At 44.9% G+C, this 25,256-nt stretch overlaps 1 protein-coding gene and 1 non-coding gene across 2 annotated transcripts; one reads left to right on the top strand and one right to left on the bottom strand.

Annotated features, from left to right (window-relative positions):
- Nucleotides 1-5,744: 5,744 nt before the first annotated feature.
- Nucleotides 5,745-25,045, top strand: LOC142769289 (uncharacterized). The gene is made up of 9 exons (XM_075872406.1): nt 5,745-5,941; nt 6,919-7,015; nt 8,048-8,245; nt 10,849-11,056; nt 13,018-13,137; nt 18,239-18,329; nt 18,802-18,894; nt 19,647-19,856; nt 24,799-25,045. Exons 1-9 carry the CDS (start codon nt 5,745-5,747, stop codon nt 25,043-25,045), a joined length of 1,461 nt encoding a protein of 486 aa, XP_075728521.1.
- On the bottom strand, nt 16,580-16,776 carry LOC119165938 (U2 spliceosomal RNA). The gene has a single exon (XR_005109083.2). It is a non-coding gene; the product is annotated as a U2 spliceosomal RNA (small nuclear RNA).
- Nucleotides 25,046-25,256: the final 211 nt, after the last annotated feature.

The following is a 25,256-nucleotide window of genomic DNA, read 5'->3' on the forward strand; positions in this document are numbered from 1 at the left end:
TTCCGTAACATATCTTTCTACTGCACTCCATCTCATATCATTGTCAGCAATTTCGTTTATTTAAACATATGTTGACCACCCATAATACAATCGACCATGTTGCACGGGTACCAATGCTTATGAGCAGCAAAAGGACTTCGCAATTTAAAAGCCGATATTTTTTTTTAAGCTAGGGCAGACTATGTGCTTCTTCAATTGCTTAGGTTTAGTTATGATGACGGCAGCTGAACGATTATAAATCGCAATACAAAGCACCAGAGAATTTTTCTTAAATCTTTAAGGCTATTCTAAAAAAGCAGATATACCACGAAGCTCAAAATTAACGACGTTTCTGCTCCCGTACGGCCTCCCTGCGCACAAATGGGCAACATCTCGTAGGACTATTGCGAATAGTCCTTTGTGTTGTGTTATGCTGTATTATTTGTTTTTTGATTCCATGCCTTTTTGTTTTCATTCTGCTTTGTATATTTTTGTTTCTACGATTCTAACAGCTGCTTGTGCTTTTTTATTTGTAATCATCACCGAGGGTCTCGTTGCAGTCGGGTACTTTGGGACCTTCATCTGTATATTTTACTCCCTGTAACATCCTTTTATGACATGATAATAAACTGATTGATTGATTGATTGATTGATTGATTGATTGATTGATTGATTGATTGATTGATAAGCCTCCCGTACGGAATAAGCTTCCCGTTGCGCTCACTGTCTGCTGTCATAGACAATAATTATTGCCGACATGGCCAACCAGGCGCGTTTTTCTCGACAATTATTTTTTTTTCTATTTTTCTAGGTGCGGCCTCAAGCAAAACTTGAAGCCCTCGCCATAGGCCCGTCTAAAGCGGTTCCCAAATCCCCGCAAGCAGACGGAGCGTCCGCTTCGACTCGGATAGGACCAGCGGCTGCAGAAGTCAAGGATGGAGCCCCAGTTGAAGCCAAAGCTGATCAGGTGCATGATGAAATATCTTTTCGCAAGTGAACTGCTCAATTTTGAAGATAATTCCTAATCTCGACGACGTTTCTGCTCCAGTACAGCCTCCCTGCCAACAAATGTGAAACAACTCGCAAGATCATTGCGAATAAGCCTGCCAAACTGACGCCAGAATCTTCATTTATTATACTTTTAATGCTTCATCTTTGTGCTCATTGTCTGCTACTATAGCCAATAATTATGGCCGACATGGCCGACCAAGCAAGTTTTTCTCGACAGTTATTTCTTTTTCTCTTTTTCTTTAGGAGCGGCCTCAAGCAAAACTTGAAGCCCTCGCCATAAGCCCATCTAAAGCGGTCCCGAAATCCCCACAAGCAGACGGAGCGTCTGCTTCAACTCAGACAGGAGCAGCCGCTGCAGAAGTCAAGGACGGATCCCCAGTTGAAGCCAAAGTCGATCAGGTGCGCGATCGAATTTCTCTTCGCTAGTAAACTGCTCAGAGTTGAAGATGCTTCATAAACAGCGACATCACTTAGCAAGCTGACCGATTAGGTCAGATGGTGATCAACAAATGTAAGTTGACCTCTTTAAAGGTAAAAGTTGACGTGAAAGAGGCACTAGCAAGGCGGTGACCAATTATAGCTGTTGAGCTTTGGCACTGCAAGGTATGGCACGACTCGACGCTGACACAGGACCGCACAAATAGTGTCGACTTGGTCTCGTTCAAAGGAAAATACATGGCATCCGTTCCACACAAATTACGTGGCTGTCAGAACGCATAAAGTTCATGGTGATTCAAAATAAAGGTATGATTTACATTACCGCTATTTAACTCGATAACTGAATGTCATCTGAGCACCCTGTACGTATGGTGACTTACAACACGATGTATTATTCACCACATCTTTACACGAGGCTTTCAGGGCCCTAGATTGGGAAGATTGAAGGATAAGAGTTAATGGAGAATATTTTAGTAATCTGCGATTTGCTAATTACATTCCCTTGGTGAGTAACTCAGGGGACGAATTACAGCTCATCATTACTGAACTGGACACGGAAAGCTTAAGAGTAGGTCTGAAAACTAATATGCACAAAACTAAGGTAATGTGCAATAGTCTCTGCAGAAAACAGCACTTTCCATTGAGTGGAGGGACGCTGAAATTTGTAAAGCGATATGTCTACTTCGGACAGGCAGTAACCACGGAGCCGAACTATCGCAGGGAAATAACTAGTGTAAGGATGAGGTTAATCACAATCGGCAAGCATTATGAAATTATGAATGGTAATCCACCACTAACCCTCAAGAGGAAGGTATATAGCAGCTGCATCTTGCTGGTCCTTACTTACGGAGCAGAAACCTTAAGGCTACAAAAAGCGTTCAGCTTAAATTGAGGGCGACGCAGCAAGCAATGGAAAGAAAAATGACAGGTAACCTTAAGAGACAAGTAGAGAGCAGAGTGGGTCAGGGAACAAACCAAGGTTAAGTATATCATAGTTGAAATTGACATGAAGAAATGGACAAGGGCTGGGCACGTAGCACTAGGAAGGATAACCGATGGTCATTAAGGGTAACTGACTGGATTCCCCGAGATAAAGTTAGGTGGGCCGATGAGGTCAAAAAGTTAGCAGGGATAACGTGGCAGCAGAAAGCACAAGACCGGGTTGGTTGGCGGACCATGGGGGAGGCATTTGCCCTGCAGTGGGAGTAGTGAGGCTGATGATGATGACGATTATGACGATGTATTATTCCATATTCATCAAGTGAGAGTGCGCCAAGCAGAGGAATGGTCGAATTACAAAGGGTCTGAGCACTATTCCATCTTCTCAAGTTTTCAGTGCCTCACACGGCAATACGAGTTGAACATGTCTGCCGATCTTCCGTCTAATAAAGGCTAGGTAAACTTTTTTGCATACGTTGGTGTAAAACATTTGCCATACAGTTTTGTGCGTATCACACTCAGCCACACGCAGGCAATGAGGCAGGTGCTGCTGCAACTGCTGAAGGACAGCCGAAATCGGAGCCGAAATCACCGCTATTCGCACCACCAGCCGCTCAAGAAGCCCAGCCCGCAGGCAAGCCCGCAGCTGAAGCCGAAGCTAAGAGTGAACAGGTGAGAGCTTTCAGATATACAACCGTCGCGCACTTCACCAACAGCAGAGATGAAGCTAACACTTTTTTTTTCAAGGTACAGCCAACCCCAGGTGCTGAAGCAGCTCAAGTCGATGCTCAGCAAAAGCCAGAAATCAAGTCGCCTTTGTTGCAGCAGCCAACGCAGGAGCCAGGAACAACTGGAATTGACGAAGTGAAGCCTGAAGCAAAGGACACTGCCAGAGTCGAAGTCAAGCCGGATAAGGTTGAAGCTTCAGCGACCAAATCCGAAACCGAGATTCCCAGGATACTCAGAATCGCACCGAAGCCGTCACGACCTCAAGACGAAGGTGGTGTAGCAGACGAAATCTCAGCCGACGCCCGAGACGACACCTACAGAGCTCCGTCCAAAAAAGACAAGCCCGGTACTTCAAAAGACGACCAGCGGGTGAATGCTGCCCCTCACGATACTGCAAAGGCTTCTGCTGTAGGGCAGAAGCCTTCAGAAGCCGCAGCCGGTGGCCAATCTAAACCCGGCACACCGAAGGACATAGAACAGAAACCTGGTCCCATTACATCTCTCCAGACGGCAGTGGCAGGTGGTGGGCCTCAAGTCACATCGGGTCCCTCAAAAGTCGTGTCCGGTTCGAGGGCAACCACACCAAAGACGGCAACGGGACCTAAAGGAACACCCGTCCAAGGTGCTAGAACGCCGGTCCAGAAACCGGAAGTCCAGGAGGTGATTGTATCAGCGACGTCACAGGCACAAGTTCTTTCGGCAGCACCCCCAATGGGTGCGAGACCTAAAGAAAAGACCCCGGTGGAGCAGCAGCCTAGGCCTGTGACTCCACCATCGGTGGCAGCTCGGACATTCCTAGACGTGGTGCTGGAGCATTTCAAACAGCTCTCACCGGATATGATAAGGAGTTTGGAGCCGGCCAGAGTCATTGAGCTTCTGAAGAAGGACGACTTAGAAATTTGTTGGTACGTGCAAAAGCTCTGCACTAAGATTGGTGCCTTAACTTGACACGTACGGATGTCATAGGGTGAACTTTCGAGTGCTGTGGAACTTGTCAATCAAACCTGTCGATCAATCCATCAAACTTGTTGGTTAGTAAAGAACTCCTCAACACGGCAGGCTGGGAATGCCAGCCAATCTCGGTGGAGTACTTCAGTCCAGACTTCACTTGATCGCGATAGTAAATGCCCCATGTGGCACTTGTATTTCGCTTGTTTTTCTTACAAATCATGCAGGAATTGATGTAATGTAGTTCTTACATAAAGTGCAATGCTGTCCCACTAACCGCTGTTGCGGAAGTCGTACCCAGACAAGATGATCAGCGCTCAGTACTTATAACCAAACATTCGGTTACAAGGTAGCTTATACCACAAATTAACTATTCACCAGTTGTCCGTTAGTTAACTAAGGCATTTGTGTTACCTAGAGTCCATATGAAGATTCACAACTTTCATCTTGTTGATGTAAATGCTAGATTTATTGAGACATTGAAATTCGTTGTTCTGTTAACACAAAGTACTAACTGTGGCTTATTACTTATATCAGGATCAGTCTTAAGGTTTCCCCTTCAGGCCTGCAGCCTAAAGACGGCAATACAAAAGTGAAATTAGCTACATTAAATACGCAAAAGCGCCTTACATCAAGCAAGTGAGCGATCACTGTTAGCTTACACATTGCGTAAATACTTTTAGGGGTCGACTTCGGCATCGATGTGATGGTAGGCTCAACTTTCACCGACTATAGACAATTACATGCTGTACTTTTCAGACAGTGAATACTAAAGGTAACATTCCTCATGAAACGTTCCTGGCCATTTTCTGCTACGACGTGTGGTGATTTCTGGCGTAACGCCTTGTTGAATTCCTCCTCTGCCACACTCACTGTCATACTACCAGCTCTAACATTGTCGAACACCATTTAGTGTTGGCTAACTGACGACTCATGTGTTGGCACCTGCTGTTGTTATATGAAGACTACTCGTTAGATATCAGTTAACTTACTCTATATATCAGTTAACTTCATGTATCAGGTGCCTCTCTATGAACTCGGCGAGACTTCTGACAGTAATGCATTAGAACCAAGAGCCATTGTAATGAATTTACCGCCCATAATGTGATTTTTCTTTTGTTTTTAGGCTGAGTAATATACTAAGATGCTTTGCACCTTATAACTAAACGATTCCCGTTATTCCTACGGTTGTCTGTGAGTTGCTCTGAATCGCTTATCGTCTCCATGTTTTCGTATCATGACCTCTGCGATAAGCTGTGGCCGCCCACAGCCGGAACTAATCACGAAGGCTCAGCTCGAAACATGTCATTTTACACACATACCGCATAGCGTCCGCAGCGTTGCTCCTCAAGTATGAAACCAGTATAGCGTAACGTCGGACTGTTGAACTGTTGCCTCGTGCTAGCTGGCGTTCACTTGATAGGGTCTATTGTTGGCTGCATGAATGTAAGTGGTGCCTATTTTTGGCTAATGTTGACTTGCGTTAACAAATTTTATCAAGTGCTTGCTAGTGTCAGTTATATGAAGGGCTAGCCACTGTTATAATAGCAACGTCGTTCTTAACTAATTTCATAGTAACGATTGCGTCTTTTACATTTTTTCAGCATGCATTAGTTGTTTTTTCTGAAGCGCTCTCACTTGATTGATTGATTGATTGATTGATTGATTGATTGATTGATTGATTGATTGCCTAAAGTGAAATGCCCGTGTTCGTGGCCTCACTGGTGTGGCTGCACGAGGACTATCCGAACCGTTCCGCCTACGCCCGGGAGCTTATGGGATGCGTCCGCTTCAGTCGGATGACCACCGACCAGCTCATCCACTGCTTCTTCCCGCCGCTCAGACCCGAGGTGGTCGAGATACCGGAGGTCAAGGAGCTCCTGCTCGGCGGATGCTGGTGAGAATGTCGCGACCACTCGCAACTGATATTCAATCATTCCTGGCGCATTGTAAGAAAACAGGGGCCACTATGTGGTACTCCATAGCTAGCAAACCACAGCGTCAAATGAAGAGGATGAGGTGGACATATAAATAATTATGAGAACGCGGACATGATGAGGACAAAATGACATGTCACAACGACTGACATGATGAGGATGAGAGATGAGGACATATACAAAAAAGGAGGTGCATGGCAAGCACGTGCTCTGTGTGGTCTAACGTCCAGTTCGAGACGCATTTTTATGTTTCCACGGTTGCCAGTATTCATAAACATCACCGGCGGCCTATAGCACAATTCTACTTTAATTTGATGACTTGCATTTCGGCATACAAGTTTCACCCTACGACGCCAGCGAGGCAGCTAGGGGATGGACGGGTTAGTTTCCACCGCAAATGTTTTCGGCTTTGCATGCTATAATTTTACCCGCACTAATGCAACAGAACTTACCGTCATACATTAAGTGTGATCGATACTTTCCCTCTTCCTCTCCCCCATCCCATCGACCCGAAAAAATTTCTGCTCACGCCCCTGCGTGATGCAATGTAGCCTTCACTGATAAAGCAAGAGTCTCCCTTTTCCTCTATCTCCCTCAATACCTCCCATCAGCGGACGTGCTCCCTGGGCTGAAGACCATAGCTCCGTCTCCGAAAAAAAGGAGGCTCGAGTTTCACTCAACACTGGCCCCTGTAGCCGGGTGTTATGTGCAGTCCAAAACAGTTCGATAACTAACACGTAAATACCCGGGAAAATATCGTGTTTGGCACGGCTACAACTAAACACCTCCCACCGGTTTTATACCTTGGCGTATATTACTCCTACAAGTGCGCATTGTTTCTTTTTCTTGAAAGATCAAAGCTTATATTTCACAAGGTTTCGGGAAGTAACCGTGATGCTGAACCCCTGTTTGGTTGCGCCTGCCGTTTATTTCGCAGCTACCTATGCGCCAGCTCACAGCAGTGCCGCCACCTGTTCCCGCAGTACGCCGTGCAGCCGAGGAAGTACAGCGGACGGCACATGTGTCACCTGTGGGTGAGTGATTCTGTTGTTTCTAGGACGCCGGACCCATACACAAAGAAAGCAACGCCCTTCGCCGTTGTCTTACGGTAGTTATACGGTGATCAACCCGAAACTCGGGGATTTGATCCCAGCCGCGCCGGTCACTTTTTTCGATCGAGGCGAAATGCTGGGTGTCCCGCGTACTGTGAGACATCAATTCACGTTCAAAGGATACCAGATAATGAAAATTTCCACAGCTCCTCACTGAGGCGTACCTCATAATCACGTGGTGGTTGCTGCGCGTAAAACGCCGTGTTGTGACGTTGTTGACGCGAAAACTTGCGTTATTCGACACGTTGGATTGACTAGCCAAGAAGCAGCTCAGGCTGATCCCCTCTGTGTTCTTCCACCCGCGGTGCTCACCCACAAAGATCATGTTACGATATGTTACCAACATACAAAAATTCCATTTGGTTATCTTTACGTATCATCTGTTATCTTCTTTTTTCACATGAGTAATGAGACAAGTGCCAAGTACTCTTTGAAAACGTCTTTTATCTATCTATCAGATCTATCTATCTGATTTATCTATCTGTCTATCTATCAACCAATCAATCAACCAATCGATCAATTGATCGATCACCCAATCGATCTATTAATCTATACATCTATCTGTGTGTATATCTATCTATCTATCTATCAGATCTATCTATCAGATTTATCTATCTAACTATTTATCAACCAATCAATCAACCAATCGATCAATTTATCGATCACCCAATCGATCTATTAATCTATACATCTATCTGTGTGTATATCTATCTACCTATCTATCTATCAGATCTATCTATCAGATTTATCTATCTAACTATTTATCAACCAATCAATCAACCAATCGATCACTCGACCGATCACCCAATTGATCTATTCATTTATTCATCAATCAATCTATCTATCTATCTACCTGTCTATCTATCTATTTATCTATCTATCTATCTATCTATCTATCTATCTATCTATCTATCTATCTGTCTATCTATCTAATCTATCCATCTATCCCTGCAGCAACTGCCCTACCAAAGGGACACCGAAGATGAGGTGCGCGTGCAGCTGGACATCATCCGCGAGACGTACCTGCAGCAGAGACATTGCCACTGCTCCAGCGACACCCACGACGGCCTTTCGCTCGAGGGGCGATTGTACGGCATCGCGCGGACCTTGCTACTGAGGCGCCGCTACATAGACCTGCACTGCTACCAGCCGGTGCGTACGGCTAGGACTCCTCACTGCAGCCAGGTCTTCTCGCGCTGGGCGTTAACAGAAAGCCCAACGCGAGGGCTTCTTGGTCGCGAACGAAACGTGGTCAAGACATGACGCTCGCAGACCCTGTCCCGTCTCGTCTTCTATAGAAGTTCATGTTTTTGAAGCAGTAGAAACCTTTTCGCTGCGAAGTGGTTTACGCGAACCCTGTTCCGTCGGCATCACTGGCGTTCTCCCACTGAGAAAATGTCACGTGACTATGTTGGAGAGGAGGGGGTCTGTTGAGAGGACGAAGGAAGACATGGATCACGTGGTTAATGTTATGTAAGATTCGGAGTGGTCTGAAAGGGGTGTCACGTGATCAAGATTATCTTGCGTGGTCGGTTCAAACACTTGGTTGAGAGGTGTCTCCTGCCCCTGAAATGGCGGAAGGTAGATGTGGGCTGGCAGGAAAAGACTTTGCCGAAATAGAGGAGAGTCTACGGCGAGGCACGCTAATCAGAACCGTTGACTGGAACTAAAGAAATGACACCTTTAATGAACAACCAACAAATACAGGGATTAAAAATACTCGATAAAATGAATACAAGACTTGAAGTGACCGAGTGAAGGGGACAGCTCCATTTTCTAGAGGCTTTTCCTGCGTGGAACTTTTTTGAGATGTCATTGGGGTATTGATGCATAATACTCGAGGTGTGCGTACTGTGCGATTTTCGCGCAAATTAAAAAAAAACAACAGATGTTTGAAATTTCCAGGGCCCTTCGCCATGGTGTCTTTGAGAATCATATCCTGGTTTTGAGACGATAAGCATGAACAAGTAATAGTATTACTACGAATATCCAGTAATACGGCATAGTATGTGAACAAAACAAAAAAAAGCGCAAGAAGGCAAGGCTGGTGCGCTGGAGGAAGGCCGTTTTCATTTTTATGCCATGCTAGATACTCACAACGTTTCACTTTCTATCACATTATAAGATGTATGCACTTTCTTGACGATGAGGGACGCTCTTTCTAAACCATAATTTCCCAACCACGTGCACAGGAACAATCCATTTACTCGTACCAGGTTAACCTTCCAGTCGTCATAACGAATTGAATTAATTGTACAGCGCAGAACACAACACAGAAAGCACGCCCGGACAACGCCTACTCTCAATCAGTTCTCGTTTGCTCGTAATCAGTTTCCTTTGCGCATCCGTGCACGCGTTTACGTCTGTATCGTACGCACTAAACCTTCCATTGAGAGTCTGCTCTGTCCATGTGTGTTCTGGCGTCTTCCGTCTTGTATTCTGCGCTCTGTGACTAAGTTCGTTACGAATCGAGACTAACAAGCCGAGCTTTCCGTTCTGTTCCATGCCTTTCCCCTTCATCTCCCCGCCCGTGTTTTTGGTGGGCCTGGTCTGCTTCCAAAACTACGAAGTCACACATTGTGTTTCAGCAGACGCCATAATAACTTGACAGAGAGAGCCCATGATGACCTGTTTCCCACGCATAAGAGCAACCGTTTTGGTTACTTCGCGCACACACAGGATCGAAATTCAAGCAGCGCAATAAAACGCTGATGAAAGGAAGAGAAAATACAGAATTCGAAACGCTTGTGTTCCGCTTATTTGCTCTTCCTGTTGTATACGTTTCTTTGTGCTGTTTGAATTTCGATGTAACTTTAAATGGTATCAACTTGACCTGGTTGGCATGGCTTCATCACAGGAAACGCACTGACAGACGGCATCGACTTTTCACTGACTAACAACACGAGTGTTTATTTCGTGTGAACAAATATGGATGCTTCCTAGGAAAGGGGAAAGGTAAAATATGTGGGAAAGGGGACACCCTGGGCATTCATCTCAATTAGTACAACCAAACCTAAACTTCAGGATGGGACATCACCACAAGTCACGTCTGTCTTTTTCAGTCCCCTTTGCCCGCGCTGTTTCGCACATTGAAATTTGGTCCCCATGGTTCAGAGACCACAGAACAAATACTTCTCACGATACAAAGGCCTAAGTATAACCTGTGTTTGGTCGCGCATAATGCTTATGTAGTCTAAACACGAAAGGGTACACCAACCAAAAAAAAAAAAAGAACGTAAAGTTTACTGGCGTTTCGCTACTCCATGCGGGAGCCTCGCTCTCAATATTTTTTGCGAAGAAGGCTGCCGTTCGTGGTGCCGAAACGAGAGTAAACTTTGTTCTTTTTTTAGTCGGTGTGTTCTTTCGCGTTTACACTATGCATTTGCCTGGCCATGCGGATTGCCGTCAATCTTCGGATCTCATCAGAATTTTCTTTTCGGCTCATGGATGCCACCATCTTGGACTGATAAGCATTTGTTTTGTAGATTTTTATGTCACTAAATGAGATGATCGTGGTCATGAAACGTTGAATAGGCCGGAAAAGCGATTTCGAGCGTGTCAGTTAGGCGTATCCACTGTTTGTTTATTGGATACGAATGCCAAACTGCAACGTTACCAGTCCAAGATGGTGGCACTTGAGCGCGTTTGGAAAATGGTGTATCGCTTATAAGCCACCCCTCCCCCCCCCCGACTCTCAGCAAGCTGCGCCGCGCTCATTGGTTGTGACTGTGGCATGTGGTGCTGCGCGTTGCCAGGACCCCGAGGAAGCGTCGCGGGGCCCCCTGGCGGTGGTGCAGCGGTCGTTCGGCAAAAGGCGCTATTCGGTGCAGAAGCGGCTCGAGTGGACCGAGGGCGTCTGGCGACAGGTGGGCTTCAGCTCCCGTCTGGGGGCGCCACGGGGCGAACCCGTCGTCGCGATACTCGGAGGCTGCGAGCCGGACAAGCCGGACAGGGTATCCGCCGGTGAGCGAGACACACCATCGCACTTCCCTACGGAAGGAAGCCACGACTTGACACTCTAACGTTGGTGGAGCATCGTACGCGCTATGCGAATGTTGTAGGTTCGTTCCATAACAGCGAAAAGTTGTCTTTTCGTCCACTTTAATTTTGTTCAAATTGATGTCAATGATTACAATTCAGCTGAAAGACCTAATAACTCCTCCTGCACATTCTTTGGCTTCGTTTTTTTTGTTTTTTATTGAGATTGTGTATAACAAAGATGCACAAACCCTCCATAAGTTCATGTTCTTTCATACAGCAATACCGATGCTATAATCATTCCGACATGCAGCTAGCAGCTCTCGCGCAGTCCAACTGGTCGCAAAGCGGCTTGTCACGAATGACACCGTGGGTGGATTTTATCGTTTCTGTCGCAAACGACTGAACCGATGAAATACTCATGAACAGGACGTAAGGTTGTTTTTACGAGGTGATGGCAGTACGATCAGAAGTGAATTCATTGCGGCCACAGGTAAAGGTTTCAATAGCCAGTGTAAACGCGCTCTATTTGTGGATCTCCTTTGTCAACATCCGCAAATGGTCACGCGATCAAGGCTATTTGCAAGCCAGAATGAGCGTTCAAAGTGGTGAAAGCTGCAACTTGGTTGTCGCTGTAAGGCCTACCGAAGCTGGAAGTGTTACAACACAGGTATAGCGCGGGCTTAGGTTAGCTTTGTGACAGAATGTCTAGTGTGTTGTGACTAAAACTGGAAGTGGGAAAAGGGGAAAGTTAACACCGTTAGTGAGATACAGAATTGATGTTAGAGTAGTATGCCGGAAGCAGACGTCGCTTCAAGAGCAGAAATTGGTTCCCCTAAGTGACGCGATAGACCGGAAATGTTTAACAGTACCTTTGTATGACCTAGAAGTCAACTTATGGAAGCAGAATAAAACCTAAGTAGGAAATAGGGAAGCTTGTAGTGACGTAACGAAGTCTGTGAGGAACTGCAACATGACCGGCAAAGCAAAAGTGACGCGCCGAAGCGCTGAAGCGTGTGCTTGTGTCTCTGAGCAGTTCGACCACACACTGTCCTTAGTATACAGTAAAGTGCCTCTTCCACGATACTAAATCTCTGTAATTTGTAGTTGTCCCTAAACCTGTCCCTGCGTGCGCGCGTGCGCAGTTTTCCCCTAAAGCGCCTGTAAAGCGTGCTTTTTCTTATATACACCTTTAATGTGGTGAAGCCAACACTACAAGCCATCAATGAAGCCAACGGTGAAGCCAACGTTATGCGACACATTATCTTTAGGATGGAAATAATTATTTCCGTAACCAAAAACTTCGCCTTCACATAAGGCTACTGTGACTTGAAAGGTAACATGACTAGTGTTCGGGGCTTTACGTAACGCTTATGAGTGGACCGGCCACTAAGCGATGGCAACCACAAGAAAGTCTGATACTTCAGCACACATACGGACGTTTAAGTTATGGCACATTACAGCATATCCGCAGTAAATTTAGTCTTAAATTGTCAACCCTTCACGTATATTATAAGTCCGTCACTTTATTAGTGCGTTTTGGGGGACCAGTTTAAACACCATGTGAAGTGTGGGGTTCCAGCAAGTTTCAAACGCGAGCACAGGAAAGTAACGCACAGGACAAGGCTGGTCTTGTGTTACTTTCTTCTAGTGCTCGCGTTTCCTGGAACCCTGGAACACTTCACGGAACCCTTCATGAAACCCTTCCTGGAACTCTTCATTACACATCAAGACCCTGTCTGACGTTTTGGCCATGCAAAAAAATCAACGTAAGGTTTCTGTGTCCGTAATGTAAAGCCCAAATTAGGACTCGGTACTTCCGCTCATGCCACATTTAGGTGTCTGCAAGAAAACAACGTAATATCCGTTTCTCATTCATTCCAACTTCATGCTCATGTGCAGAGTACCAATGTTCCTGTTTTGTTTTTTTCTTCTTTCGATCCCAGGATTGTGCATGGCCCGGCTGTACCCCAGGAAGTCTCCCTTCTTCAAGCGCTTCGGCATCCTGCCCCGACCACTGTACCACGTGAAGGCGGTATGCTTCAACAGAACCGTATACGTGGTTGGTGAGTTCCTCGACTTCGGTCACTGCGACGTCCTCTTAATTGGCTTCGAAGGCCTTAGATGCCTCGTAAAGCACGACTGTGGCCGCCTGCATCAGCACCCATTGATGCGAAAATATTATCATGTGACTATGGTATCATGCGACGTCATCTTCATGTCACGGGTCGCCAGAATTTGTGACATCATGTAGACGTCACATAACGTGGTTTTATACGATGACGTCATCGCACGCCATAGTTGCATGGTCAAACGTGGGCCGATGTCGGAGGTTGTAGTGCGACACCACTTGAGTTGCAGAAAGCTGTGATGCCTCCGATAGGCATCACAGCATTAGAAGCAATGCAAAGCCACATTACGTACAGAAAGCTTTCCAGTGGACGAATCAATACAATAGATCAATCGCATGATTTAAAACGGCGCTGCACTTAGTGTGAAATACAAAGTTAAGTAGAAGATGTGAAACTAAGTGGACAGTGCAAATGCACTTTTCTCACGATCGATCACAATTATTGCAATTTCACGTCGCAAAACCACGACAAGTTTCTGAGAGACGGCGTAGTAGTAGGTTCAGAAATTTGAATAATATGGGCTTCTATGATGTGCACTTAAACCTAAGAGGTAACTTAGGTTTAAGAGATGCATGGGCTTCTTGCATTTTACTTTTATCAAAATTCCAGTCCCCACGGCCGGGATTCCATGCCGTGATGTTGTGGTCGGCAGGCGAGAAACATTACCACTAAATCAGCGCGACTGGTTGCATTTGACTGAGAATAAGAAAAATATGACTCTCGCTTTAAAGTCATCTTAGAAGAATGAAAAAGAGCGGGCGTGGTTGTTTTTGCTTACACCTGTCATTCCGACTTCGTTCGACAATATTTTTTTTTTTTTGGCTGCTACCACTTAGTAAGGTCATGGTTCACGCCAGAGTAGGCTGAATAAAGAAATCATTGGCAATTTAACAAGGACTACACGAGAAATGCGCTAGCGTTACAAGTTATTACCTCTAGTTAGCTACCATTAGCTTTACAACAACCATTAACAAGTAGTGAAGAGTCTTAGAATAGCGTACGCAAAAGTTTGCGTTTGAATTCGCCACAATCGCGCACGATTCGTACGCTAACTTTTTGCGGTCTCTCGTTAAGTGACGGGAAATAGCGGGTGACCGCAACTAACCCAAACTTAGCGTACGCTATTCTAAAAATCTCCGGTAACAAATAACCTACAACACTAATTAACATTAGCCAATATATACACAGCGTTACAGTTCTTCAAAACGTTCGGCCATGCTGAAAGTGTGCGAACGCGTCAAAAGTGACTGCCTACTAAACATTCACCATGGCGCTTGTCTTCAGTCTCCATAACGCGCAGTTCAATAAATCTACCAAAGCGAGCCCATTACTGGGTTCCTCGGCATTAGCGTAGGCGCAACTTCTGCCCACTTCTGCCGTTACATATTGCGCCACAACACACGACTCAATTTAACTTGTCAGAGGCTCCTCTCAGCGAAAGCATTCGGCTGATATCGACGCTTACCGCACATTTTTTTTCTATCTTGGCTCCTCGTCCAATGAACATCACCCGTCGATTTTATTTATTTTCAAAACATTATTAACTAATCAATTATATCAGTTATTCGTTTTTTTCTGCTATCCCAACACGCGTTAAACCTGCCGTCCAGTGTTAAACGTCGTGTCGTGAGCAGTGTGACGACCCGCGTGTCACGCAATCCGTCACTATCATCAGCAGTTAATCAGCGGACAAACGTGCAATTAAGTTTTTAAAACGGGTAAATTTCTAACGCGTACTTAACCGAGTGTCAGAGCAAACTTTTGAAACCGAAAGGTGGCGTTTGGCTGTGTATCAGCGTTGCCAGCAGGAAGGGCCGAGGACGAGATAAGTTCAAGCACTGTGTGAGAGGTCATGATTTTCGCATGAAACAGTTCAGCTGGAACCACACGTGGACGAGACAAACTTCAGTTCGCTTAAAAATTTATCGTCCCAAGACGAAATGGTTCATGAAAAGTGTAGTACGTAAAACACATCACACTGCCCGAAGCACACGGGCTTCACGTTAACAGGGCACCGGATTCGGAACCGCCACCGTGGTGTTGAATGATTGATATACGTCTGAGTTGTGTCTAGTGGACAGCACAACAACAAATCTTCTCGATGACTCGGCATAACTGGACGTTTCTAAGATCAACTTTTTTTGCGGACTCCCTAATGCTGAAACTCTATTTAGAACGCCAAATTCTTGTATTAAGGACGCCAGGGCCATTGTTGAACGTGCCACGTCTCTCTCACAATGTATTACGTGGATAACGGGGCTACACTCCTCCTTCCTATACTCTTCCGCTTCAGCCCACTGCATGATATAGGTGTTTTCAATTATGTACGAAGTGGTGCCTTCCAGTAAACTTTGGGCAAGGCTTCGTTAAATACCTCGGAAAACATTTAGTGCAAGAAATACAATAGAGTACTTGACTAGCTTTTATACTCATTTTTTCTTTTCTTTCTTTATTGACATGTAGTTAGCTTGAGCGAAAAAAAAAGTCACGTGTCTTTTTTTCTGTCAGACACAATCCAGTAATTTTAACAGAAATTGAAGGTAATGAATTTATATAATTTTCGTTTTTTTACATGTGTGTGTACAATTTATGCTGAAACCTATTTTAGCGTGCCCCATCCGTGATTTGTGATCAGTAAACATTGAATGTCGCAATGTTAGAGGTCATTATTTGGCCTGCCTTATTGACGCGCATACTGCTAACACTGGTTAGCACTGATATTACTGACTAACGATTCGGTATAGTTATGATTGATGTGGTTAGAATAGCTCTGGTTGGAGTACATTTCAGTTTACTTGAGGTGGTCGTACCATAGCTAATATTAGCTGAGCCTACGGTTGCCGACATGTTTCGATCTGTTACACTGCTGTACACTATAAATGATCGGCAGCGTTGGCTCAATGGTGACTGGTGTGTGTTAAATGATTGTAAGCGTTGGCCAATCTCGGCTTATGTCACTTAACTCAGGCCATTCATTGTTGTCAGTAGCAGAGCATTCACTCAATTTTGTTTCAATATTGCCGCATTTACAGTCCTGAGAAATAATAAAGAGAACATCCTAAGTTGCTATCAAGTGTTCATGGTGGCTAAACACAATTGTTAAGCTGGAAAAGTGTTCGTAACACTAGACGTTCAAGCGGAGAGGTTTTTTTTTTCCTTTGTGGATCACTGGACGAGATTATCACAGCACCAGTATTGTTGCTGAAAGAAAAACTCGGCGTTCCCTTTTATACCACGCGCGACTTTACGTGAACAGTGTCTTGGTTGGGTCTGCCTGGCTAACACAGCCGTGTAAAGGATGAACACGCATATAAAGAAAAATAACATCGTCGCTTTCTTAACGGACGTTTCACTGAAAATCACAGTAAACAGATGGATAGAGTGACATCATAGTCTCGGGGAATATCGTGGTGAAGGTGAAGCAGATTTCAAGCACTCCACCTTGTTTTCTTAAATAAGTTTAATACCTTACATCCAGATAGGACCCGTATAAGATATGAAGCTGATAAGAACAAACTACTCTTTGATCAAATTTTTCGGTGTTTGACTAACCCGAAGATTACGGGATGGGATCCCGGCTGCGGCAGACGCATTTCATTAAAGGTCAAATCCTAAACGTTAGTGTACTTAGATGTGGGTGTATGGTAAAGAACGCTAGATAAACGAAAATTCCAGAACCCTTCATAAAGACGTCCCTTATAATTATATAGAGGTGTTTGTGGCATAATACCGTACAAAGATTATTATTATTAACACTACAGCATTCACACGTTTTGTTTTTTATCGCACAATCACCTGTGGGGCACAGGCGTGGAATGCTCCGAAAATCTACCAGACGAGCGATGCGCTAATGTTGAAAAAGGAGCCGTCAGGGCTTTGGAATGCATCCCAGTGCCACCGCACTCAGTGGATGCCGTAGCGACGGTTCAATAGACGGTATCTGGTTTACGCCTACGCGAGTGGGTCGAGTCTCCCAGTTCGGACAATGGGTTTCCAGATCAGTGAAATCCGAGACACTCGTTGAATATGCGTCGGATTATGTCTAGACGCTGGCAGTGAAATCCGTCATCGAGTTTGTGGTGTAACGCACTCGGTAATTATTATAATCACTCTCCCAAAAGATTTGCATCAGCGCGACGTGTTTGTTGTGGAGGAGGCGATACTACTAAAGCGGTACATCGGATAGTAACGCACAACGCACGCACATGGGAAAAGTTCGCACTTCAAGGTGGAAGCCTGCTGTGCACTCGGCAATGCATCGGGTTATACAGGCGGAGACCAGACTTGTTGCATGACATAAGGTGCCACAGTGTAAGAGAGGGGCACTACATTACCTTGATTGAGCTTTGTTTCATTAATTTTGTATTACCCTATGCGATGTTATACGTGTAAGTTTATTTCGTATTCTTTATGCATGATTGTCTGTCATTCCTGGTGCTTTGCCGACTTTTGACGGGTCGGGACCTCGTCAAGCTCTCAAACTTTTGGTCCCTTACTTCTATCAAAATGATTGATTGATTGATTGGTTGATTGGTTGATTGGTTGGCTGATTGATTGATTGATTGATTGATTGATGTTCTCCTGCGACTGCTTGTTTATCATTGCCCTCTGAGCATTTCTGCCTCACCTCACCTAGTGTTTCACAGCCTCCGATATCGAATCACCTTTGACCAAGCAGCCACGCAATGAAATAAGGTCACCACGTGACAACTGCAGGTGATGACGGCACCATGTGACATCTTGATAACATCACAATGGCGTCCTACATTCGTTCTAACTGTGACGTCCACAATGACGTAACGTCCGAATGACGTCAAGTCAATACGTCACAACATGACGTCTTTTGTGATGCAGCTAATCACGTGGGTTTTTCTAAAGCTGCATTCGCCTGCCGTGTTATTGCTTACAGAAAATCCCGAGGGGAATCCTGCGGAGTTATTCTGGAAATATATTCTTTACTTCATTAACAACTTTAAATGGAAGCATTGCTTTCACTGGTCCTACCTTCAACACTTGCTGGACGTGTTTCTCTCAGGTGGACTCGACCTCCGGCAGGCGGCTCTGAGGGTGAAGCGACCTTCCAGGTGTTGCTTTGCCCTGGATCTCCCGAACATGCAGTGGAGAAGGTGAGGGCAATCGAGGGTACGAGTGATTCGTGAGAGAATACACACTTGTCAGCTCACCGCCTGTTTCGATGAAGTGTTGTGGTATTGATGCCTAATGTCAACGTTAAATATAGCGGACACACATTCTCAACTTGCTCAAATAGTCGGACGCTAAGCGACACAGCATCGTTTCAATTACGTACAAAAATGCAAACGACTGGCATGATGAATTAATAGCTACGGCACTGCGCTGCTGAGTGGGAGGAGACCGGTTTGATTCCTGACAACAGTAGCCATATTTCGGTACAGCGGTGAAAAGCACAACGCCCGTGTTCTCAGATTCAGTAGTGTTCTGAAGAAGCCATGGCGGTAAAAATTCACCCGTAATGTCACACCACAGATCCATTTCATGATTCTTTCTGAGCATAAAACCTCATAACGTTATGTACAATCGTGAAGGAACTAATCAATAAACTCGCCATACTATGCGCAGGCTGGCCGACATGTCCCAGGGTCGCCTGTTTCACGTACTGGCAGAGCACCAGGGCAGACTGTACGCCATTGGCGGATTGGGTGACCACAATAGGTGAGTTGACACTATCCCGCTGGCTAATCACGTGGACGACCTGCCAAGATCCACTTAGGCGTTTTGCGAGAACATCTAAAAGTTAAACGCTGGTAGTGCCGGCAGCAGCCCATGTTATGCTAAATATAATCAGTATGATTAGATAGATAGATAGATAGATAGATAGATAGATAGATAGATAGATAGATAGATAGATAGATAGATAGATAGATAGATAGATAGATGGATAGATAGATGGATAGATAGATGGATAGATAGATGGATAGATAGATAGATAGATAGATAGATAGATAGATAGATAGATAGATAGATAGATAGATAGATAGATAGATAGATAGATAGATAGATAGATAGATAGATAGATAGATAGATAGATAGATAGATAGATAGATAGATAGATAGATAGATAGATAGATAGATAGATAGATAGATAGATAGATGGATAGATGGATAGATGGATAGATGGATAGATGGATAGATGGATAGATAGATAGATAGATAGATAGATAGATAGATAGATAGATAGATAGATAGATAGATAGATAGATAGATAGATAGATAGATAGATAGATAGATAGATAGATAGATAGATAGATAGATAGATAGATAGATAGATAGATAGATAGATAGATAGATAGATAGATAGATAGATAGGCTATAGTGTGTTCTATTGTATTGTCCAAAAAGTGAATGTTAAAAATTAGTTATCCATAAGAGCTTTAAAGCATTACATAAGTCTACTAAAACTGTAGAGTACTTTCGTCTGCCGAGTGCTACGATCCCTCTGCCGACCGGTGGACAACCCAGAGCGGACGGTTATGCTGTCCTCGCATGGCGTCAGCCTCCGTGATTCTGGGACGCGGTCGCCTGGTGCTCGGGGGCGGCGCGATGCGTCCCGTCGGGGACTCCGGGAACTCCTACCTCGTTGACGACGTGGTCGTCCTCAAGTTGCCCCAGCTCACGTAAGACCACGCGCTTGCGCACTCGGTAGCCTGTTGTTTTGGGACGTAATGAAACTTCATAGTTTCTTTAAAACTTATGTAACGTTGTACAGTCCATTTATCGTAACCTAACCAGTCTAACAACATTGAAAACATTTGTAAAAAAGTGAAACCGCTGCTTTAGAGAGAATGTATAGCACTGCGCATGCTTGCTCAGAGTCTCAGTCTTTCTTTTTCTCTTAAGGCGCACTTTAGTGCAAAATATTGTCACAAAATGTGGTGTCACATTTTGTCTTGTACTGTTTTGTCTTACTTCACAGACTTTTTTTGTCCGTATTAGGTACTGTCATAGGTGTGTTTTTTCTACCAATAACAATTGCTAAGGACCCTTGAACAAGTTTGTTTCAAAAGTATTTTTTAATTATACACGTTTCGCGTTGTATAACCTTTTCAATTTCAAAAAAAGATATGACATATGAATAAATACAGGGTTGGTGGTAGTGGTTAGAAGAAGAAGGCGCCTAATTTCTGCAGCCGGGTTTGAAGCACGGCACAGCGCCTTCAATTGTAGGCTCCGACCACAGCCGTCGCTGCCCAACTCGAATTCCCTGTCCCCTTTGCTATACCCTACAATACATGACAATACTAAGCGTTACTCTCTCCCCTCCTCTTCCTGAACCTCGCATCACTCATCCTAATCCTCATTTTCTTTCCCACCCCTTGCTCTATACCAAACACGCCATGCTTTCCCCCTCATCCTGTCTATCCTTCTGCCTTAGATCCCTTCCACGCCACCAGAGTTTCCCATAAGTACACTATAGGTAACTATGGCGCTAGTGTTAATGCGAGCTGCAACGCACGGCGCTTCAGTGAGCTTGGGAACGATGGTTTGTACACGGATTTGTCTAATCTTCATTATGTTGGCTCCATTTGGCTTAACGTGGCTTGGAGCTGCCTTGTCACGAGAGACAACAATCGGCAAATTTTTAGCAGTTACACTTCACCACCTTAACCTTTTCGAGTTATCCAATTCAAATCGGCTCGCGGAATTCACAACTGCCCATTCTTTCATTCGAAGCAAAAGCAAAACACAACAATGAACAAAGTCGCTAGGGCGTTCGAGACTCGCAAGCACGAAGACTAGGCAAATTTGTGTACAACGTACGCGTCATTCTCATGGTTGCTGAACGATCGTAGCGCCAGAGTCCCCTCTATTCAATTTTAAAAAATGCCCGCCACTTGTATTGTAGTATGCGTGGCTTGTATGTCTTTACCCTTTCTCCTCATTTTCATCTTCACTTCCCTTCTTCACTTTTTGCATGACTTTATTATGCTTCACTTTTCTCCTCACCCTCCTTTTCTAGGCAGCGGATGATACTTGGCCACATTTAGCGAATTGGCCTTTGGCATACGATCTCGTAAAAGCACGAAATAAACTTAGAAAAGCCTTTTGACTGAGAGAGTAGGGTGAGATCGCATTCCTCCCAATCTCTAAACGACACTGTCCAGAAAGGGCTTTGTGCTCATAATTGAACGACTTTCAAGAAGCACCGGTGGACTCCGGTGGTACGGGATTAGCGAAACGCCATTACTTTGGAAAAGTGCGAGCATGACTCAGAATTCTAGAAACGTCGAGCGAGTGGCCGAAAACGTCTGGCCTACATAGATTTAGAAAGCGCCGTTTCTGTAATAAGCCGGCGATGGTCACTTTTCCGAAAGCATCTCGACGTGGTATTTAGTTATAAATCCTTCTGAGACGCAGTTTTGATGAAAGTATAGTGTCAACAAATATTTATGCGTGACTCTAAAGCAAAAGCCTTAAATGCCTTCAATTGCCGTCTCGTGGCGCCTGCGTTCACACGAGGCATGCGAAAAATTTTGACATCACCATATGGCGCCTTTATGATGCCGCACATGGTCAAAATTTGAGACATCATCATGAAGTCGCTATGAAGTCACATAACGCGACTCCACATGATAGTAAACAATACAAAACTGGGGAGAAAGGTGAGTGCCGAAAGAAGTATTAGGGGCGCAATCCTCATAGACAAAAAAGTAAGGTGACAAGGTAGAACGCCCTATCCTGTCCCCTTATTTTTTTTTTGTCTACGATGGTTGATGGTTGCATCCTCATCATTTCTTCAGAATGAACAAACTAGCCCAACAACATGTTGGAGTGCAATTGTCGTTGTCGTCGTTGTTGTTGTTTTGTTGTTTGTTGTTGTTGTTGTTGTTGTTGTTGTTGTTGCTGCTGCTGTTGTTGTTGTTGTTGTTGTTGTTGTTGATGATGATGATGATGATGATGATGATGATGATGATGATGATGATTTCAACGTTTGAACTATGTGAATTGATCCACTTTCCCACACTGATGGTCCGCTTGTAAACATGGGCATGTCTGAGTTCCTAAGCCCCGTCACATTGTCCGTATGCTTGTGATTAGGTCTTTTCGTTAATGAACTCACTCGCCAACCAACTGGTTCTCATAAATGTGTCACTGTCGCAAACTTGTCCTACGCAAGGACGTAGTATGTAAAAACGTGGTACATGCGCACGTTTGCTTTTCTAAACGCCTGTAGAGCGTGCTTCACCTTATAAAGATACTTGCTGCGGAAAAGCATCTTTTGAACAGTTTCGCAAGTGACGGAAAAGTGCGCGCCTTAGGGGGAACATCTCCGTGCGATAAGATTATGCGACATTTCGTACCAATTAGCACTTATTGCAACAAGAGTAATTCTATGTCTTTCTGGTCACTAAACCCCTCCGTAACGCTACGGGCAGAGCTTTCTATCGCCGCAGAGGGCGCGAGGCGGCGCTAGGAGCGCGCGGGGGACATTGTGGAGAGTTCCGCTGAATGGCGAGAGCTGGGGATCCGAGGAAACCGGCAGCATCGGCAAACAGGTGGCCTCGTTTTTCTTAATTTATGGGACTGATGGCACGTCAGGGACGGTGCCCCATACTTTCTGTGCACCGAGTTATACCTCCAGCTACTAGGTACGAGTGAAAAGGTGTCGTTGTTTTGTCTGTCGAGTGACGGCGATGAGAGAGATAAATGGAAACGTGTGATGTCACGGCAGGATCCCGGTGGACTTATCTTCGATTCCGAACACGTTAGAGTGCACGAGAAACGTTTCGACGCCGCCGACGTTATTCTAACGAACGAATTCGTAGTTAATAAGGATAATGCGACGACGCAGCACGCGAAGGCAAAAGCGCAGTTCTTCGGCTGTCCGAAGAACTGCCGGAAGAAAATGTCTCTTCAGCCTTCTATTTGTTGGGGCGTTTTCTCGATGAAAGTTTTCTCTTTCAATTTCAGTCATTGCATTCTTTCCCTGTTCATCGTAAAGTAGAGGCTTGAGCGTCAGCATTCAAACCTATACACTGAATTCATTATTTATAAACAGCTTGACATTTTCTGGGTGTCTTGCCCCACCTTACGTTTTTCACGTCCTCAATAAATAGAAAGTGCAACAGAGCTCAGCCTGTGAACAAATGTGTTTTTTTTTTCTCTAGATTACAGAAACGACGCTTCATTTCAGTTAAGAAGTCTCCCCTGTCCTCTAGAAATTTGTTACATCACGCAGCCAAAACGTAGCTTCTCAAATCTGTCTAAATAACGCCCGTTGTAGTTTGAATTGGTGCCACCAGCGCGAATATTGGAGATACTCAAGAGGTCTTGCGTAGCTCCACAATGTCAAAGACCTTCGCTCGTGCGATGCTCACGTAACATGTAACTTTTCGAGTTCAAGACGGTCGTTAAGCGGACTTGTTGGTCCGTACTCGTGATGTTTATTCCAAACCACACCACACAGCACAGGTGCACTCTCTACAGAGACTTATTGCGCGAAGGCAAAATATATAGGCAAAAAGAAATACTAGAGAAGACACGTGATAAACATGATAAGAGGATGACTAGGGGTCACAGCCTTTCGATGGTGTTAGTCTTGCAGGTATGCAATTTTATTGTCCACTAAGTGTACGGATGGCGAAGTAAAGCAAGAAGGAACCCGTTTCTTGTGTTCCTCCTTAACAAAAACACACGCAAAACTGAACCCTTTGCAAAGGACGATGAAACAAAGAGGTGGCAAGCCTCCAGGAACAGTGAAGCTTAAAAATCTTCATTTTTTTTCTCACTGTGCTCTTTCTCTCTCTTTATTCTTCTCTACCCCTCTAACTCTCTCCCTATAGAGCACTGCTCTCTATTTTTTATGTACCTGTTTTATGTACCTCATTCTTTCCAACTCCTTTTCTCTCTCTCCATCTTCCTTTTTTTTTCCTCGTTGTTCCATTTCTTCACCTATTTGTACTATTTATCTCGCCTATCCGAGTTACTTGTATCCCTAGCTGAACTACTCAGCGTAGTTAAGAGACGTGTGCCGGGCGCACGTGTTGCGAGCGCGAAAAAGAGGATGAAAAGAGAGGGTGAACAGAGAGCACGCCGTTCATGATGGTGATAATTTCTCGTCACATCTACGGAGTCTTGCCGAGCTTAAACTGCTCCTCTGTTAAATAGCGCAGCATGAAACTTTAAGTGCCGTCATTAATAGCGACAAAATGGTCCAGCTTTCACTTCTGCTGTACATACACATTTTTACGCATTTCATGTGACCAATTCTAAGTGATCGTTTTTACGCATTCTATGCAACGTTTATGCTGGTGAATTTCTGGGTGTCGCAGCCACCGCCAATCGTGATGCATAACAATGTATTTTGGAACTTCGCATCACTAAACGTATTAGATATCTGTTTTGTTTATAGATACCATGTGAATGCAGGTGGTATTCAAAGTGGTCCATTTTCTTCCGTTTGAAAACTTTGGTATGTATGCTCGTTTTAGTGTTAATGCTGCCGGGTGAAGGCTTTCACAAACATTCAAGCTGTACAGTGCAGCTTTTCTACTGAAGTAACTCTCAACAGTTTCACGGGAAAATGGACATTTTCTTATTCCGATCTGCGTCGCCCAGGCCCGAACACCTTGCGGGCGGCCAACGGCTACCGAGACTGCCATCGGCGCGGCTGTCCTCCTCCATGGCGGTACTCGCCAACGGAGGTCTGCTCGTCGTAGGGGGAGCCACTTACGGCCCCTCTGGCTTCCGCAGCCTGGACGATGTGCTCCTTCTCAAGCATCCGGGCACGGATACCACGTGGACGAAGCTGCGCCCGACGCCGTTTCGTATTCACTCGGCACTGGTCGTCGCTATCGGTGAGTAGACGGTGGCATAGAGTTTCTCAAAATTAACAAGAGGGCACCCTGGCGCTGCGATCGTTCAGCGACCATGGAAATGATGGGTAGTACACACATCGCCCTAGTCTTCGTACTTGCGGACGGCGAATCGTACTTGCGGCTTTGTTTATTGCTGTGTTTCGGTTTTGTTTTGAAAGAAAAAACGAACCCTTTTGAACTTAAGAACTTGAATCGAAA

Source organism: Rhipicephalus microplus, chromosome 8 (genome assembly GCF_043290135.1).
Source record: "Rhipicephalus microplus isolate Deutch F79 chromosome 8, USDA_Rmic, whole genome shotgun sequence".
NCBI lineage: Eukaryota > Metazoa > Arthropoda > Arachnida > Ixodida > Ixodidae > Rhipicephalus > Rhipicephalus microplus.